The following is a 19,572-nucleotide window of genomic DNA, read 5'->3' on the forward strand; positions in this document are numbered from 1 at the left end:
ATTATATAAAAGCCAGTTTCATGCACTCACTGTGTGATTTACCTTTTGATAAGGGTGTTTATTTACAATAATCCTTTTATTAGTCTTGGTTAATATGTTGAAGTGTCTCTTATACTTTTATATGGTATTTGTGTGACCTTATGTTTCATTTATGGGCATTCATCAATAGGATGACGTTTCATTGTTGTGATTATACAGCACTGAGGGTGTCTTGTCTCAAATTTCCTTCTTGTGTTTTTCAAAGAAGGTCACTCGTAGCCTTCATTTATTAGTCTGTGTGGATTCTACGTTTACCCCTGGTACTCCTATTGAATTTTCTTTTTCATTTTTTCAGCAGGTAAGAGAAATTCCTTTCCAAATCTATCTCATAAGACTTTTTCTAAATTAGCTAACGCTTAATCCATGTTTCTCCACCCAGTTAAAAAGGATGCCCATTAACTGAAATAAAAAAAAAAAAACTGTCCCCTGTGTGCCAATCGAGGCAAAAAAAGAAAAATAGGCCCCCAGATTCTACAGAAGAATTAGTCACTGCATTTATATCATGCCTGGACCAACTATTCCACCACTGGACCTGGCCTCTATATAGATTCTCGCCCAGAATTTTGCTTTCTGTTGCTTAACAAGTTTTTGTTGGCATTAGTAACTATGTGCACTTTATCACTGCTGACCACTCCCGAAGTGCTTGTGCTCTCACTGCAAAGCATAGCACAATTGGCATATACCTGGTTGGGGCACTTAATATCAATATCCTTGTAAGTCTCTAGTACATGGCACTATACGCACCCAAGGTTTATAAATCAAATGCTAATAGTGGGACTGCAACACCCATTGTGCCACTCACTGAAGTAGCCATATAAAACCTATTGCAGACCTGCCACTGCAGTCTCTAGTTTTAAACTGCCATTTCATCCTGGCAAAATAAAACTTTTGCAAGAAATAAATTGTCCTTTTTAATACATGTCAACCCCCCCCCCCCACCCCCCCCCCCCACCCCCACCCCCACCTAACGTAGGCCCTAAAGGCTCAAAGGGCAAGTGCACTGTAAAACTGTTAGCACCCATGTCCTACTTTTTAAAACTATGTACTTGTAGTGAAACTCCTAAAGTCATTTTTCAATACTATAAAGCCTGTCTCTCCCCTTGAGTAATATGGGGTTACCATATTGCATTTAATAAGTTATCGCTTTCGACAGGGAGCTGCTGGAAATAGTGTTTGCACTCAAATTGTAATATAAAATTATCTTTAATTGTAAAGTTGTTTTTCAAGTTACAGTAAGAGCCCCACTTAGAATTCAAAGGGCTTGCCTCCAGCACGCAAAGGAACCTGACACTAGTCTTTTGTCACCCCAGACTTCTTGGAGTCTTGCCAAGGGAGGAAAGGAACTTTCCAGAATATGTAGAGGGAGCATAGGGAATCCCTTCCCTCAGAACAAGTGACACTAGGAACTCTTCAGTACACACCTGGACCTGTGGATACCACAGAGGACAGCCATTTTTGCTTGAAGCCTGCCTTCTTCTCCAGACGACTGCTGTTCTCTCTGAGAAGAGACTGGACCCACTCCCTTCACCCCAGGCTAACCTGAGTGACTCCAAGGGGCAGTTGTCTACAGTGACACAACAAGCTGCAGTCTCTTCCCTGCGGCTGCCTGGCTGACCTGCTGCACTGGGCCTGCCTGAGCCTTGCTAGCCTCTACTAGAGTGATCCCCAGGAAGTGCCTCCCCAGGTCAAGGATTCTTGGCTGGCACCAGAGTGCACTCCTATGAAGAATGGTGAAATCCTGAAGTTTTGGGCTGTTTGAGACTGCAAACTGCCCCTTTGCGCAGATACTGCCACCTGTTACGACCATCGACATGTGTTTCTGAGCACAGTAAATGATTATCCCTCTCCATTTTTACTAGACCTTTCAGCTACCTTTGACACTGTGGATTGTCCAACCCTCCTCCATGTCCTGAACCCTCAAATGGGACTTGTTTGCATTGTCTTATACTGGTTCTCCTCCCACCTTTTTGAACTGATGCCACCTTGTGCACTTGGGCACTTCCTAATCCCAGGAGCTCACTGTCACCTCTAGTTTTTCCTAAGAGTTCATCTTGTCCTCCATTTTCTTCAAACTGTCCATGAAGTCCCCCGGGACTCCCTTTAAAGATCATAGCATTAAAAATCACCAATACGCCAAGAACACAGAACTTTACCTGAAAATCTTATCCACTTCAGACATCCAGTGCATTATAAACGGCCTGCACCTACCTGAAGCTAAGACTCTGAAATAAAATTCCTGCAGTTTTCCCCAAAACAAACAAAAACTAGGCCAACTTGGCTCATCAAATGAATTTAGATTCATTTGAACCCCAACGTTCACCTAATACCCATTTGTTTGGAATCCTTTTCAGCACAATTTCACCCTCAAGGAATGTCGCCAAGACTGCCTGATACCAGCTCTCTGTACTAAAGAAAGTTTAACTGTTTTTGGCTAGAAAACGATTTCAGAACTGCTGTTCAAGCTTTCATATGCTCTCATCTGGATGGTGGCAATGTCTTGCTTCACAGCATCCCAGATTCCACACTAGGCCTCCCCCTTTCTTAACTACATCCTACAGGCTACAGTCCATTTTATCAAGAGCTTGAAAAATGATGACCACATTATCCCCACCTTGATGGAACGCCAACACAATCTTTAAAACGAGATGCATGATTCACCTAGCAATCAAACAAACCCTTCCCCTCTCCTCCTACCATTCCTTATTTGATTGACAAGCTTGCTGGTTTCAGTGGCTCTGCACACCCTTAACCAGGACACCTTCAGAAAAAAGGCAAAGGCCTTCTCAGTCTATGTACCCAAATTTGGTACACCACGCCTGTATCCTTTAGGTTCACCCCAGCTTTGCTTCAATTCAGGAATTAACTAATGACACAGCTATTTAAAGTATACTCCATCACCATGCATTTATAATCCACTTCTCTCAGAACACCGCATCACATCTACTCACTTGTTCTGAAAGTATCTTCATCTTTGACACCCAGCTTCATTTTAGCTTGCTTTGGGCAGTAAGTCCGTAGATTGAATCTGGGTGCTGCACAATTTTCAAACTAATAACCGTGGTTGAAACAACAGTGGGGGTCCCACCTAGAGACCCTCAATCACGAATCCGTCCATTGACACCTAAAAAACCCACTTGTGACTCAAAAAACCAAGCGCCTCTGTAGATACCTATCTAAAGCCACCACGTTTTAGTAAAACTGAATATATAGTATTTAATAGAAATGTGGGTCTCTTAAATACTTAGTTAAAAAAATAGAAATAACTATGAGAAGCAAAATACTGTTTCAATACAACTTTTTTATGGAATCCCTACACTGTAGCTATACTGATCAATACACGGGTCCTGTGAACATTACTGTGTTCAGATGGGTCCATTCCCACACCAGCTGTGCCTAGCACCCTTGTTTCTTAATTTAACCAAACTTTTGCAGGTTCTGACTTTCTGTGAATGCTGGAAACTTTGTGAGTCATGTGGATCCCATATCTGTGGCTCTGATCACTAAAGCCATAGTCATCTGTGTATCATTCACAACTTGTGTACTTAAGTTGGGTTCAATCCTAGTTGGGGTCAAAGCACTGATGAATTAGACCTTTTTGTCTTCTAGGTAAGAGAAAGAGTTCTCAAAATAAATTATGTTCATAGTCTCTGGCACATTGTTCTGCTCTAAATCACCGGTTACCCTCTGTCAAGCAGCACAAAGCCTATTACAGCATAGAAAGCACTACTGCTTCCCTACTCCTCTGGCTTTCACTTTTCAATTTTGATACAGAGCTTTTGAAGACTGTCATAACGTTCAACTTCCATTTCTTCTGTTGGAGTCCAAATCTTGAGGTAGTGTTCTTGTTAAAGGCTTTTTGTTGTTCTTTGTTCACTTTTAACTTCATTCTTACTGTATGCACTGCTTGTAGGTTCCATGCTTAGCAAGAAAATGGTACTTACGTCAGATATTGCTTAGTCTGCATCCACCTTTCTCCTCCACATATAGAACATAATTTCTGCAATGAGAAGTAAGCAGTAATTTGGACATCAAAATCCGTGAAGGTAGAGAAAATACTCTATGTATTAATCTTGGCCCTTCCATCTTTACCTCGGTTCAGCCTTCTGTTTGCTACTAAGGAGACTGGGTTTGTACAATAGCTAGGCATGTCCTGCAGCCTACAGGTTGTTTTTTTCTTCTCTGAAAGCTTCAACACAGTTCACCTTAAAGCAGCTCTCCTGTCTCCTGGTGAGATTTGTCAGTGCTTCATCTCAAAATTTCTACCTGGAATATGTCTTTTCTACTGGGTTCCCACTTAAACTTGTGGTTTCTTAGCTTCCCCTAGGATCTTTTTGTTATTAGTTTACTTCTCTCAGCCGTTTGGTGCTTAGTTCTACAACACCCTTTACAAATATGTAGCATTTGCAGCCCCTCTTTGGCTCTAGATGTAGAATCCTGTCTGCTCTGGTGGTTGAACATATTTGGAACTTGTGCAGCAGAGTTACAGGTCTTCAGTGGAAGGAGCCCGACGGTAGGGAACTTCCCGTTTTCCTGAGTTCAAGACCTGGGTGTACTTACAAGTAGGCTCTCTTGCCCATTGAAGGACTTATCCAATCAACCACAGAACTAACCTGTGTTTATTACCGTAAAGGCACTTGTACAACCTAATACTAGATTCCATCTTGTTTTGCTCCCAGTTTCTTTCTGGATGTGCTGCTGAAAACATAATTCCCTGTACTTTGTTCTGCATGCATGTTCAAAAATGAATTTTCTGTACTGCATATGATTGTGTATGAATCAGAGGGTTAATGTGTGGTACGTATTTGACGACTAAACTATGTTGGGCTAAGGTGTAAGATGCAAGGGTAACCCTGACCACTGTTCAAAGCATAAAGGCACCTTTAAACATAAGGGGAAGGGCCCTCCTCCTCCCATTGAGCCTAAAAAGAAGTTCAATAGCAAGTGTTTTTGAATTAATTGGTTATTCCACTTAGTCCCTGGATTGCTGTTACCTGGCGCAGCTGGTTTCATAAAACACAGAATCTTTATTTCCTCTCATGAAACACAGGCCCTTTCTCTTGGGTCACTGTTGGAGGGAAATCCTAAAAGAGGGTTAACTAGAATTGTTTATCTTACCAATGCTCAATTTGCCTAGTCTGCTTTGCAACACAAGCCAATATGCTCGCCTTTAAAGGTCTGAGAAGGGTACTTGTTATGGCAGACAGAACCCTGTTTTAATAGAGACTCCAAGATATTTAGGCTGATCAGAGTCCTCGTGATGACCATGCACAGGGTAACCCATGGAAGTGTCCATCTTTCAAATCTCCATCACATCCATTGTATTGCACAGTGATGCACCATTCCTCACAAGTCTAACCCCACGTTGACAGTCACAACAGTCTCCTGTGGTGACAGGAGAGAGCATCCTCTTTATGGCTTTGTTAGCTCATTAGTAATACATTTTTCAAAGATCTTTGTCAAAATGGTTCCTTTACCAATGCACAAGCATCCTAGCTGGATCTACTTCAGCTAGTGTCACCTATGTTATTGTAGACAGTATCTATTCTTCTACTATTAATATTGTGCCAGAATTGGTATTGGATTTAGAGTCTAGCCATTGGATCTGTTGCAGCAGTGGGCTTACAAACATTTCGGCTGCCACATGATATTCCATAAGGAGCTCAGTGGTTAGTCTTGGCATCAGTCAAACATCTTCAGTAAATGTGTTCTCATTCAGATGTTCTCTGTCATAACTGAGGATTATATTTGAGGGGTGGCCATCAGTCTTTTGGAGAAATCTAGTTCTACTTATATAGTTAAGTAATTAATCTTAATTCATTTCACAAGGCAAACAGATATTTCGGCATGCCCAAAAAAACTATAATACAGACCAAATGTTTATTAAAAATATGTCCTGAGGCTAGTGAACAGAGAAGTGGTCATCATGAGATTCAACCAAAATAGGTGATAAATACCAGGTATCTGATAGAGACTTCTAGTTGCAGATTCCTTACCTTAGAATTTCTCCCAGGCGTCAGTTGTATCTGCAGATTTTTTGTGAGCAGTACTGTTGCATGACTTTGTGGCGTTTGTTGGTTTTGAGTCTGACGTCCTGCATGCCGGGTATGATGTTGAGGGACCTATATAGGCATTAGCCAAGCACAGAGCTGGAGAAGAACTACTTCCAGTCACGTTGACTGATCTTTTTTTGTTGACGTTTTTTGAGTGTCTTCACTCCTAGTGTGTTGAGATGTCATTACACAAGACCAGATTCAAGCCTTGAGAATCTTGTCATTGGACGATGTCTGTGAGTGATCCGCACCTCATATACTTGTGGTTTTTGGAGCACGACCACGACCTGAAGTCGTGCTCCGACTGGCGGGCCATGAATCCGAAAGCTTTGAGGGAGCCGTCCTTAAAGCTGCTTGCGGCCCGGCGATCTACTCTGCGTCACCGCCCCCCCCCAATCTCGGTTGAGTGGAAGGTCCCTAGAACAGGTATGGAGCTCCCATTCTTCGTTGTCCTACTCCAAGTCCTTGGGACAATTAGGTAATTCGGGGCCCAAGAAAAAGTATAAGAAGCCAAACATTCTTCGACTTCACCCTGTCTGTCAGCCAACGTGTTGAAGGGAAAGGCGCCTCGTCATTCCAGGCCCCTGTCCTCTAAGGTTGCGTCTGGGTCAGCTCCATGCCTCCCCGTGTTTCTGGGCATCCGAGGCGACCCCTGCCCAACTCCACGAGTTCTATGAGGCCATGCACCTCATATTTGGGCCGTCTGAATCCACTGGAATCCTTTCAGGTCCTGCAGAGTCTGCAGGGGCCCCTCTGTTTGGGTGCTGGCAACTTAAGCTTTGGCTCCTGAGGGCACCCATGGATCAGTTATTGGACCTGAACTAGCATCAGTCGTACCATCTCAACCTTCACCGACAAGGGTTCTGATGTCGATGGTCATAACGCTGCCCCAGCTCACTGTCGGACCACTCCATCTTCATTGTCGTCATGGAGCCAGACTTGTGTCGCGAGATGCCGATTCAGACTTTTGCAGGGCCTTGCTCCTTGGGTCGGAACGTGACCCTTATTCTCCTGGGTTCAGTTATGGTGAGGATTAGGAAAGGTTGCTGGACCCTCTGGAATACCAGCTTGAAGGGCCTATGGACAGGCAGACAGACCTGGGAGAGGATACTGGTCTGGACACTTCCCCTTACACTGGCATGCTTTCTCCCCCTACCGGGTCTCCTGTGAACAGGACAATCACCCGCCACCATAGACCAGCTCCAAATGACCCAGTGTTCCTGACACAACACCTGACTCCTGAGAGTTATCCAAGCCTCCGCTTCCGCAGGCACATTACATTCTACACCTCCGAATAGGAAATCCAAGAGGCTCGATCAACGGATTATGTTTTACTCCTCCAACCTGGCATTGCGGTCAGTGAATATGGCATGCCTTTTGGGCTATTACACCCATACCTTATGGGACACGGTTGCGCAAGTGTTACCACAGGTCCTGGAGGAGCCCGGGCCATTCTCTTCCAAGTTATTGCTGACGGGAGGGACGCAGCTAAGCTCACAATACAGTGTGGACTGGATAAAACCAACTCACTAGACAGATCAGTTGCATCGACGGTGGCTGTAAGGCGCCACTCTTGGTTAAGGACATCTGGCTTTTCGAAGGATGTTCAATCCACTCTTATGTACATGCCTTTTGTTGGCACCTGTCTCTTCAGAGACAAAGCAGACTCTGCAGTCGAGCACTTAAAGGAGTCACAGGCTATGGCCAGGTTGCTTGGGCCTCGCAACTGCCCCTTGCCCCCATCGGTCTGCTTTTTTCCCCTTTTGTGGCTGCAAAAGGGGTGTCCCACCCTGTCTGTTTACCTCTAGCCACTGTGCCACACATGTTGCTCAACCTCTGTCTGACAGGGGACGTGAGATCCAACATCCTCATGGATCAGGGAGCCAGCAGTCTAGCAGTCCACCACCACCACCGCCCTGCAACCTCCAAACGTTCCTAGTCTGACGCTTCCTCACCACGGACCAGTCAGAGGCAGGATTCGCCATCATCTGCCCCCCTGGAAATCCATCACAACGGACAGGTAGGTTTTGCAAATAGTCCAAAGGGGCTACTCCCTCCCCTTAGAGACTACTCCTCCATCCATGCCACCATCCAACGATTGGATGACGGAGAATCACTTGGCACTTCTCCGTGAGGAGGTTACAGCTGTCTTGGCCAAGGGAGCCATAGAGAGGGTCCCTGTGCCAGAAGTAGGATGTGGCTGTTAACCCCACCCTACTTTCTGGTGCCCAAAAAGGACAAGGACCTCTACTATATTGACGACCTCCGATCCCTCAATCTCTTTCTCAGGAAGGAGAAGTTCAAAAAGCACACTCTGGCGTGGACCCAGGAGACTGGATGGTAGTGTTGGACTTGCAGACCGTCTATTTCCCTTTTCCCATCCTGCCTGCCCACAGACATTACTTTGCGGATCACAGTAGGTCATGAACATTTTCCGTTTACTGTACTCCCCTTTGGCCTTACAAGTGCCCCTTGAGTGTTTACCAAAGTGATGGTGTGGTTGCAGCTCATCTGCACAGGTCAGGGGTTTCAGTCTTCCCTTACCTCGACAACTGGCTTTTGAAGGCGGGCTCGCCCCAGGCTGTTGTGTCTCACCTCTAGACTATAGTGGGTCTTCTGCATTCACTGGAGTTCACTATAAACATGCTAAAGTCACACCTGACTCCCTTTCAGTTGCTCCCTTTCATCAGAGCTGTTCTAGACACTGTGCTTTTCTGGCTTATCCTCCTGAGATGCAAGTCCTGGATATTCAGGCTATGATAGTGCTGTCCTGGATTTTGGTGAGAATGACTCTGAGGCTGCTGTGCCTCATGGCCTCCTGCATCCTGCTGGTGACACATGCCTGATGGCAAATGCAGGGTCCTCAGTGGGACCTGAACTTCCAGTGGCCTCAACATCAGGGTAACCTCTCAGACATTCTCCAGATCTGTGCAAAATCTACAGTGGTGGTTTTTGAACCATGATCGGGTCAGAGGCAGATCCCACTCCCTTCCCCAACCAGATCTGACAGTAGTGACAGATGGGTCACTCCTGGGATGGAGACGGCCACATGGGAGAGGCGAAGAGAGAGGTGTCTGGTCTCTGGAGAGTCCGGGCTCCACATCAGTCTTTTGGAGCTCAGGGCGATTAGACTGACATTGAAAGCATTTCTTCCCTCTCAAAGGAAAAGTAGTGCAGGTCTTCACGGACAACACCACTGCCATGTAGTATTGCAACAAGCAGGTTGGGGTGGGGTTGTGGTCTGTCAGGAGGCTCTGCACCTCTGGACATAGCTGGAACATCATGGTATTTCCCTGGTGGATCAACATCTGGCAGACTCTCTGAACGCCAGAGCAGACAAACTCTGCTGTCGATGCCTGGTCAATCATGAATGGCATCTCCATCCGGATGTGGCGCAAGTTCTCTTTCAGGAGTGGGGGAGAGACTTGGCTAGATCTGTTTGCCTCCGCAGAGAATGCGCAATGTCAGCTGTTTTGTGTGTTGGAGTTTCCAAGGCGGTACTCGCTCGGCAACGCTTTTCATTCCGAGTGGAACACAGGCCTCCTTTCTACCAATACCACTTCACACCAGAGCTCTGAAGAAGTTCAAGAACGACCAGGGCCAAGTCATTCTTGTAGCTCCAGACTAGGCGTGAAAAGTATGGTATCCTGAGCTTCTGAGCATGATCTTGGATCCTCTGATCAGACTCCCCTTCGGGAGGATCTTCTGTCGCAGCAGCAGGGACTGTTCTCCACCCGAACCTTCCTGTCTACTCCTCCGTGCATGGAGATTGAGCGGCAGCAGTTGTGCCCTGAGACCGTGAATACTTATGTGCAAACAACCCGCCCCGCTACCCCCCCCCCCCCCCCCCCCCACCACCACCACCACCCCACACACACACACACACACACACACACGGACTGCATTGCCTTCAATTAAAATTACACTGTCTACTTTTGATATTTTGAAAGGTATTACTTACCTGAAAACTGTTTTAACTGTGAATTACAAACATAGTGCGTTTGATAGTTGAAAGTGATACATTTTTTTAACTGTACTAACCTGCAACAAAGATCCTTTTGGTTCTAGAAATAAATTAACAAAGTATATTTTTTATTCACAAACCATTGGCCTGGAGTTAGTAGTTGAGTGTTAAATCATTTCTTGACTGTGTACAACAAATGCTTAGCACTACCCCCTGATAAGCCTAACTGCTCGACCACACTACCACAAAAGAGAACATTAGTATTCTCTACTTTAGCCTCTGGTGAACCCCTGGACTCTGTGTACACCATACCTCACTTTGGTTTAGTATGTACAGAGCCAGCTTCCTACATTAGTGACCAGTGTTTGAACTTGCACGTGATCGTGAGCAAATACATGCTTGTGAGATCTGTCTCTCTCTCTCTCTCTCTCTCTCTCTCTCTCTATATATATATATATATATATATATATATATATATATATATATATATATAATTTATGGATATTACGATTATTGATAGGTTGAATCTGGTTAAGGTTTGGATGATTTTACCAGTGGGGGTGGACCGAAATATTGTTTTTATTATTATTATTTGAATTTGAACCTGAACATGACTAATGGTTCGATGTAATGGCTCCTGCACAGAACTGTTTAGAGGTGGGGTGCGCCAGGGATGTATTCTGGCCGCATTGGAGAGTTCTGCTAGCTGATTCAGATTTACCTCAGTTGGCAACACATGTTATACCCACGCTCATGTGTGCGGATGTTGCGGTTCTGCTGTTGAGAACTGCGTTGGACCTACATACAACAACTGGTATATGTCTGTGAACTTTATGATAAATAAAAGGATTCTCCCAACGAGAGTGATTGGAGCCATTTCTGGTTTTGTTGCTAGAGTGGGTAAGAGACCAGCAGGGGCTCTGATTAAGCTGTCTACCTGGTTCGAACTAATTTTTTGAGATGTAAACACGAGTCTATTGAAGAGGAGCTTACTAAACCTTTTGCCATTTGAAGAGTATTTTTAATGGAATTATACCTCTAGTCAGCTTTAAATGCTTATCGTATTTTATATTTAACATGCTTTACATTTAACGTCCACCGCCAGTTGTGGTTTGCTAGTGCGACTTTGTATATTTCTTCTCGTCCTTGTGATGCTATCTTCCAACAAGATGCAATGCTTTTTATCATGTTATGCAAGAGGTCCAGGCAAGAATTAATCGTGCCCCTGCTAAGAAGGTTACAATTTAAGCAGGTACGCCTAGCTTCCTTATACCTATAATAATTATTGCCTGCCATTTTCACCAGTTTTATTGTTGCCAATATCTTACCAGCTGCAGAGCAACTAAGGAAGCTACGGTTTGAAATAGGCGCCGATGAACTTTCTTAAATCTTAATACCTGATTGGCTGACATGAAGTAGAGCAAGGATTTTATTGAATGACTATATTGTATTGTCTCTGTACCTTTTTATGGTTGTTTTTTTTAACCGGATATATATCTCACATAATAGGGGCAGAAAGAGCAAGTGAAAAAAATCCCGTAATCTAAAGCCATAAGGAGTTCGAGACTAAAGATTTCATGCTGATGTTGTGCTGTTTACACTCTCTTTAACACACTATGGGGGTTATTACAACTTGATAGGAGGTATTAATCCGTCTCAAAAGTGACAGTAAAGTGACGGATATACCACCAGCTGTATTACGAGTCCATTATATCCTATGGAACTCGTAATACGGCTGGTGGTATATCCGTCACTTTACCGTCACTTTTGGGACGGATTAACACCTCCTCCACAGTTGTAATAGCCCCCTATGTAGCTAAACGTCTTGGCACACTCCAACCATAGGAAGTACTCCGCCAGTCATCCTTGCCAGCTCCCCCTAAGGGAACCGAATGTTACTTAAGTTAAGTGACTTTTCATATGTTTATGCTTATAGTGGCCATCAAGTATAGAGGCAAAAGCAGTGTTGTTACTCAGTCCTGCATCCCTAACAATCTGCAGACATTCCAGAAAGTTATTTTGTTTGTCTTTCTGGATTTTGAGACCTTATTATATCATCTTCAGTCGGATGGCCCTGCAGGAGGATTTGGTTATTTAAATGAAGAAACATTTTCACATCAATTAAAGGAGTTTTGTTTAAGTACTTAAAATTTTAAACGCATTAGAAAAAGCTTAACAGTACGTTCAAACTGCACTGCATTCTACATATTGCAAATTATCCCTTTGCGTGTTTTCTTACTTTACAAAAATTCTATTTTAGTTGACTCAAAGGGGAAAGGTGTCCAGGGCATCCAGAACTTGGTTACCGCAGTTCAAGCTCCATTCAGCATATTTGAAGATGGCGTTTCTGTAAAACAAAACGAGTAAGTAGAGTATGTTGACATCACATCGAAATTCCTCATGGGCTTCTTCCATCTAAATTGACTTGATGTTGGCCGTATATCTCCTTAGGTTATTGAAGAAAGAAAGCATGCCAGAAATACCAACATTGCGACAACGTCCTCTACCCAAACTTGGACAGAAATCAAGTGTAAGTTGACTTACTTTAGCGAGTGTGATTGAGATTGGTGCTCTAGTATTTTAAGCCAACCATTGATTAACTGCATTTTGTCAGTAATATCGATTGAAACCTATTAATTTATTTTTAGCGAAAAAGAAACATATGATTATTTATCTATCCTGGGTAAATAAACTATTGCCTTTTTCATTCAAATAAAACATTGCTGCCTGGGTCGTGTTTTTTAAATTTATAATTGTTAATTTAGTTAAACTGATTCCAGAATTCGTAATTCAAATTTAGCATAGTCCATGCAGCTCCCTGATTCCGCTTGGAGGAGCTGGAGTCTAAACCTGCAATTGTGTGCTTGTGCTTCTTTCCCTCTGCTATGTGAGAGAGCAGCCTACTCTGAAAAGATAGACAATTCATACCCATAGGAATACATGGAACCGGAAGTACTTAGCAGTTTCTGAAGAACTGAAATGCAGAACAGTCTGGGCCAGAAGGTGCAACATTCTTGGCTGTCAATTTGATAATCTTCAGATAGAGGAAGAAAGATTTTTAGCTGAAAAGGTTCCCCCAATGAGTATGAAGATCTCTCGGCAAGCCTGCCCATACAAAAGCCAAATGGGGCACTTTCTGTTTTGTCCTAGTAAGTGAACACGTTTAAGTGACACAGCTCTCTGTAGGTCATAAAAAACAAAGGCAACAGCATATCTTTGTCCTGAGGATATTGTGCTGTTCTACTGAGAATGCCTACTTTAGCAAGCTTTTTTCTGGATTCAGTACTCTGAGTGGAGGTGCCCGTACGAACTCTAGTTCCCATTCCCTGGACTTCGTAAGTGTTTAGGTTTGTACTGGCCACTGATCACTAACTGGTGTCCAGCTACATAATGTTAACTCCTAACCTGGGCATGTTTCCCATAAACCATGTCAGAATCATACCTCAGTACTGATTATAGTATTTGTAGCACGATTCCATGCACTCTGGAGTTTCCTTAGAGAATCCAGTTCTGCTGCTACCAGTCTTCCAGGATCTGCAGGCAGGCCAGGCTGCCCTCCCAAATACGATTCTGCCCTCCTGATATGATTCTACCCTCCTGCTGCTTGACAAGCTCGAGCAGGGGACAGCAGAACAAAGAATTTAGTGTAGAAGAGGGGTGCAACCTCCTCTCCTCTGGAAATAGGTGTTACTGGGATGGGGAGGGGTAGTCTCCCACGCCACCGGACTGCTTTGAAGGGCACATTTGGTGCCCCTATTTGCATAATCTGGTTTGCACCAGTCCAGGGGCCACTGGTCCCTGCTCTAGAGCGAAACACACAAATGAAAGGGGAGTGTCCACTCCCCTGTCCAGCTCCTCCCCTAGAGTGGTGCTCAGAGCTCCTCTAGGTTGCCACTTGGTTGTGCCATCTTGGAACCAAGATTGGCAGAGGCCCCTGGGAGCATCTGACAGGGTAGGCCAAGGTAACTGACATCGGTGACTCCTCCTGATAGGTGGTCACCGCAAAGAGTGACCAAACCTCCTTTTTTGGGCTATTTAGGGACTTCCTTAAAGGTGTGTCCCCAGATTTGTTGTGCAAGACTCCACCAGGAACTCTCTGCAAGGACACATTCTGCTCCTGGCCTCCGGAACCGCTGCTGGGCTACATAGAAACTGAACAAGACTGCACCGTTGAGAAGACATCTCCTTGCAACATTGTTTCCGCAGCTCCTGTCAGGATTCTGGAACATTTCTACAGCTGTGCAGCTTCTAGGCAAGACTTCAGCTGCACCAAGAAGCTAGAAGGAATCTCCCTTGGAGTGAAGGTGTCACTCGCCTGCATCTGCAGGCACCTAAGGTAATGACTTTGGGCTGGTGGAATCTTCTGTCCTCCGGATCTGTAAAGATTCTCCAACACAGGTGGTGGTTCTGAGGGATCCCTCTGCCTTCTCTCCAATGTGGGAGATGGTGAGCCTTTGCCTCTGCCACTGGGACAGAATCCCTGTGCACTGCAACTGTTGCACCAACCAAGGCTTGTTGATTCCTGCTCAGAGGGATCTTCAGACTCCAAGTAGCCCAGGCCCCCAGCACTCTACCTCTGAAAGGACTGTCTCCTCTCTGCTGCTCCAGATGTGCTGACTGGTCCTCACTGTGACTTACTGTGCCTGCTGCCAGTGAGTTGCTTGTGAGGGCTCAGACTGCTTCTGCTGGCTCTCCTACCTTCTACCTTCTGTGGGTCAGCGCGTACTCCCCTCCAAGGGTTGAATCCCCAGGACATTGCTGGTACTCCACAGCTTTGCAAAATCTCCAACAGCTTCTTTTGCATTTTTTGTGCTTGTTGGTGGCCCTTCTGACAACTGACCCGTCTGCAAGCCAGCAACACTTCTAGGGACGGCTTGAAGGCGACTTCTGGGACTCCTCTGCAGCTCCTGAACTCTGCAGCTGGAATTCATCCATCATCGTCAGTCCGGATCCTCAGTTACAGAAAGTGGGCATTGGCTCCTGCCCCACCCGGACACTCCTGTGTGGACTGGACTCTGTCCCCTTCTTTTGCAGGTCCTCCTCACCTGGAATCTGCCCTTGGATTCCTCTGGCCCGGTCCTGCTTCTACATTTTCCAGTCGCGACGTCCCCATGTTAGCCTAAGAGAGAACTGGGTAACTTACTTCTCTGCACCCGGCTTCTGGGGATCTTCTAGGTACTCACCTTTTGGGGTTCCACTCTTCCACCAGCCCTTATCTAACTACTCCATACACTCTGGTCAAGGACACCCGTTTGTATTGCGTTTTTTTAGTATATGGTTTGGCCCCCATACAGGGCCCTTGATAATTTATGCTTTTCCTAAGTACTTACCTGTGCATATCTTGTGTGTTCATAACACCTGGAGGGAGGTATGCGCCTATAATAAAGAACTTTTATTTTTGCAACACTGTGTGGTTAATTTCAAGTGTGCTAAGTTACTGTGTGACTACTGTGGTATTGCAAGTGCTTCACATGCCTTCTTAGTAAGTCTTGGCTGCTCACCACAGCTACTCTAGAGAACCCTACCTGTCTAGCCACTGCAACACTAAATAATTGGGGTTTGCCTGGACCCAGAAAAAGGTGTAACACCATAGGCGTCCACCACACACTCTGCACACTTCCTACACCTAGGGTATGAGTACTGAAGAGGGCCCCTCAGAGCTGCAGCGCAACTTGTGCCACTCTGCGGGATGCAGCATCAACCTTATCCAGACTGCCATTGCAGGCTGCATGACAAGGTGCTTCCCAAATTGAAAACACAACATGGCACACAGCCTGTGTGCCATGTCCCCTAAACACTGCATGCAATATATGTTAGTTACCCCTCTATCAGGCCTTACAGCCCTAAAGCAGGGTGCATTGTACTACATGTGAGGGCATATCTGCACAAGCAGTTATGCCCCTGCTATGTCTTTGTAGATTCTCAGGCATAGTAAGTGACCAGGAAAGCAGTTTTAAATGCATGTGCTGGACACTGGTCACTACATGTTTCCCCAGCTACTTGATGGCTTCTCCGAATATAGGGATGTTTGGTATTTAACATCTCAGATTAATAAACCCTCACTAATGCCAGTGCTGGATTTATTAATAACTGCAACCAGAGAGCACCATAGAGGTGTCCCCCTGAAAACCTATCAGCTACTAGTGGGTTGACTGACTGGTCCTGACCAGTTCAGCCACCACAGATGCGTTTCTGGCACACCAAAGTGGGAGCCAGCGCTCTTGAGGGCCAGAGACAAAAGCCTGCACTGGAGGGGCTGTTATCATCTCACCCAAACAGAATGAACATTCCAGGGCAGGAAGCTTCAAAGGCCTGTAATGAATCCCAGATGGCTCCAGATGATGGAGATGGCCGACCCCCTTGTCCTGACCCCACTTTTGACAGCAATACAGGTGGGAAAATTAGACAGATTAGGAGGTCCCACCCCTGAGGTTGATAAGCTGAAGTGGACACTACTTTTTAAGTTCCTCCTTGTTTGGAAGGAATTGGGCCACAAGGGTTAGGCTTATGCCCACTTTTCAGCAGAAGTGGCCATAGAAAGGGTGTAGTCACCCTAAAGGTGGGCAGATCATTGGCTGCCGCCTAACACTCCCTCTATTGCCCCTAAATTGAGTATTTAGGTGGCACCCCTGAATCCTAGAACTCCGATCCTGACGTCCTAAGAAGCAAATGACAAAGTAGATTTGCACCGGCAGAAGAGGAAAAGAAGAAGCAGCTGACTTCAATCAATCAAGGATTTATAGAGCGCACTAATCACCCGTTAGGGTCTAAAGGCGCTGGGGGGGCTACTAGTCGTAGAGCCATGTCTTGAGGCATTTCCTGAATGTCAAGAGGTCTTGGGTCTGGCGAAGGTGGATCAGTAGGGAGTTCTAGGTCTTGGCGGCTAGGTGAGAGAAGGATCTTCCTCCGGCGGTGGTGCGGCAAATGCAGGGGATGGAGGCGATGGGTGAAGCTGGCGGAGCAAAGATTGCAGGTGGAGGTGTGGAAGGTGAGTCTGTTGAGGTAGGCTGGGCCTGTGTCAGGGAGGGCCTTGTGTGCGTGTATGAGGAGTTTGAAGGTGATCCTCTTTGATACTGGTATCCAGTGAAGGTCTCTGAGGTGGGGGAAATGTGGTCACGGCGTGGGATGTCCAGAATGAGGCGGGCGGATGTATTCTAGATTCTTTGCAGCTTTGGTAGGAGTTTGGTTGTTATTCCTGCATATAGGGCGTTTCCGTAGTCCAATTGGCTGCTGACCAGGGCGTGGGTGACAGTTTTCCTGGTTTCGATGGGAATCCACATGAAGATTTTGCGGAGCATGCAGAGAGTGTTGTAGCAGGAAGAGGAGATGGCATTGACCTGCTGAGTCATGCTGAGTGTGGAGTCCAAGATGAAGCCTAGGTTGCGTGCGTGTGTGAGGGCACAGTTCCTAGTGAGGTGGGCCACCAGGAGTCATTCCAAGTTGAGGGGTTGGTGACAAAGATGAGTATTTCTGTCTTGTCTGTGTTTAACTTGAGGTGGCTTGTTTCCATCGAGCCGGCGATGGCGTAAAGTCCGTTGGGGAGGTTGTTCTTTGCAGTTGGAGGGTCTTTCGTGAGGGAGAGTATGAGCTGAGTGTCGTCTGCGTAGGAAACTATGTTGATGTGGTGGGTTTTGTGTGATGTTGGCGAGGGGGGCCATGTAAACGTTGAAGAGCATGGGGCTGAGCGAAGATTCTTGGGGAACACCACAGATGATTCTGGAGGCTTCTGACAGGAAAGGTAGGAGGCGGACTCTCTAGGTTCTACCTGAGAGAAATGACGAGATCCAATCGAGTGCCTTGTCGCAGATTCCAGCGTTGTGGAGGCGTGTGCGGAGAGTGTGATGACATACCGTGTGGAAAGCTGCGGAGAGGTCCAGGAGGATGAGTGCTGCTGTGTATCCTTCGTCGAGCATGTCAGAATGTCGTCTGTGGCAGCAATGAGTGCAGTCTCGGTGCTGTGGTTTCTGCGGAATCCGGATTGGGAGGTGTCGAATACCTTGCTGTCTTCCAGGAACCGGGATAGTTGGCTGTTTAAGATTTTTTTGATGACCTTGGCTGGGAAGGGGAGGAGGGAGATCGGCCGGTAGTTCTTGGGGTCGTCTGGGTCTGCCTTTGGTTTCTTCAGCAGGGCGTTGATTTCGGCGTGCTTCCATCTTTCTGGGAAGGTGGCTGACTCGAAGGAGCTGTTGATGGTTTTGCAGAGGTGGGGGGCGATGATGATGTTTGCCTTATTGAAGGTATGGTGTGGGCATGGGTCCGATGGTGATCCAGAGTGGATGAAGGCCATGGTGGTGATGGTGTCCTCTATGTTGACGGGGGTACAGGTGTGGAGGAGGTGGGTGTTGCTTGGAGCGTTGGGTTCTTGGGTGTTTGTAGTCAGCTGGTGGGTCGGGGTTTGAAGCTATTGTGGATTTTTTCTATCTTTAAACAGAAATGGGTTGCCAGTGAGTTGCAGAACTCCTGTGATGGCGGGGGTTCGTGGAGCAGGTCCTGGGAGTGGAGAGCTCATTGATGATGCCGAAGAGCTCCTTACTGTTGTGAGTGTTGGTGTCGAGGCGTTTTTTTGAAGTGGGTCTTTTGGTGGTGTGGATCAGTTGGTGATGTTTGCGTAGGGCATCTTTGAAAGCGATGTGGTTGGAGTTGGTAGAGTCAAGGTGCCAGATTTTTTCCATTCTGGGACATAGCCGTTTGGATTCCTGTAGTTCTGGGGTGAACCAGCTGGCCTTTATTCTGTGGGAGGTGTTTTTTTTTTGTTTTTTTTAGCAGTGCGAGGGTGTTGGCGCAATCTTCTATCCAGCGATGCAGGTTGGTGGTGGCTGTGCTGGGGTCTGGGGTCCCAGGGGTTGGGGCCTGGGCGAGAGTGGAGATCAGTTGATCCGTTGATATTTTGCTCCAGTTGCGTGGGGGGGGGGGGGGTGCGATGGTGGTGAGTGAGTGGTTTCTGGTAGGAGAAGTGGATGCAGCGGTGGTCTGTCCAGCTGAGTTCGGTGGTGTGGCTGAAAGAGATGTGGTTGCTGGCTGAGAAGATGGGGTCGAGTGTGTGGCCTGCGGAGTGGGTGGGTGAAGTGACGAGTTGCTTGAGGCCGAGGTTGTCGATTTAGGTGGAAGTTTAGGTCACAGAGAAGGATGTAGTCTGTTGAGGCGAGGGCTTGGGAGCTGATGGCGTCGGCGATGTCATCGCAGAACTGCGGTCTGGGCCCAGGGGGTCTGTAGACCAGTGTTCCTCTGAGTATGTTGTTGGCGTTGATGTGGATTTTGAAGTAATCCGGCTTGCCTGCTGAGCACAACACTCTTCCCAAAAAGACTACTTGTCCTGCAGCTGAGCCTCCAAGAAACCCAGGAGGACTGGCTGCTATCCATAAAGGCTCAAGACTCCTGTGAGCAGCAGCTCTGCTTTGCAGCAGAGTCTCAAGAAAGGACTTTTCAGCCTCTGGAACCGCAAAGACTTGACACTCGAGGTGACCTCTGCACTGGACGTCCACGACCCGAGGTGAAGTCCAACTAACGGTGCCAGCAAGG

General features: G+C 46.4%; 1 protein-coding gene across 1 annotated transcript in view; it reads left to right on the top strand.

Moving 5' to 3' along the window:
- BUB1 (BUB1 mitotic checkpoint serine/threonine kinase) overlaps positions 1-19,572 on the top strand; it is a 640,511-nt gene that overhangs the window by 391,815 nt on the left and 229,124 nt on the right. Inside the window, exons 21-22 of the mRNA XM_069234708.1 lie at positions 12,314-12,416; positions 12,505-12,583. Of these exons, the coding sequence (XP_069090809.1) occupies positions 12,314-12,416; positions 12,505-12,583 (182 nt within the window). The remainder of the gene's footprint in view (positions 1-12,313; positions 12,417-12,504; positions 12,584-19,572) is intronic.

The sequence above is a fragment of the Pleurodeles waltl genome, chromosome 5 (assembly GCF_031143425.1).
Source record: "Pleurodeles waltl isolate 20211129_DDA chromosome 5, aPleWal1.hap1.20221129, whole genome shotgun sequence".
NCBI lineage: Eukaryota > Metazoa > Chordata > Amphibia > Caudata > Salamandridae > Pleurodeles > Pleurodeles waltl.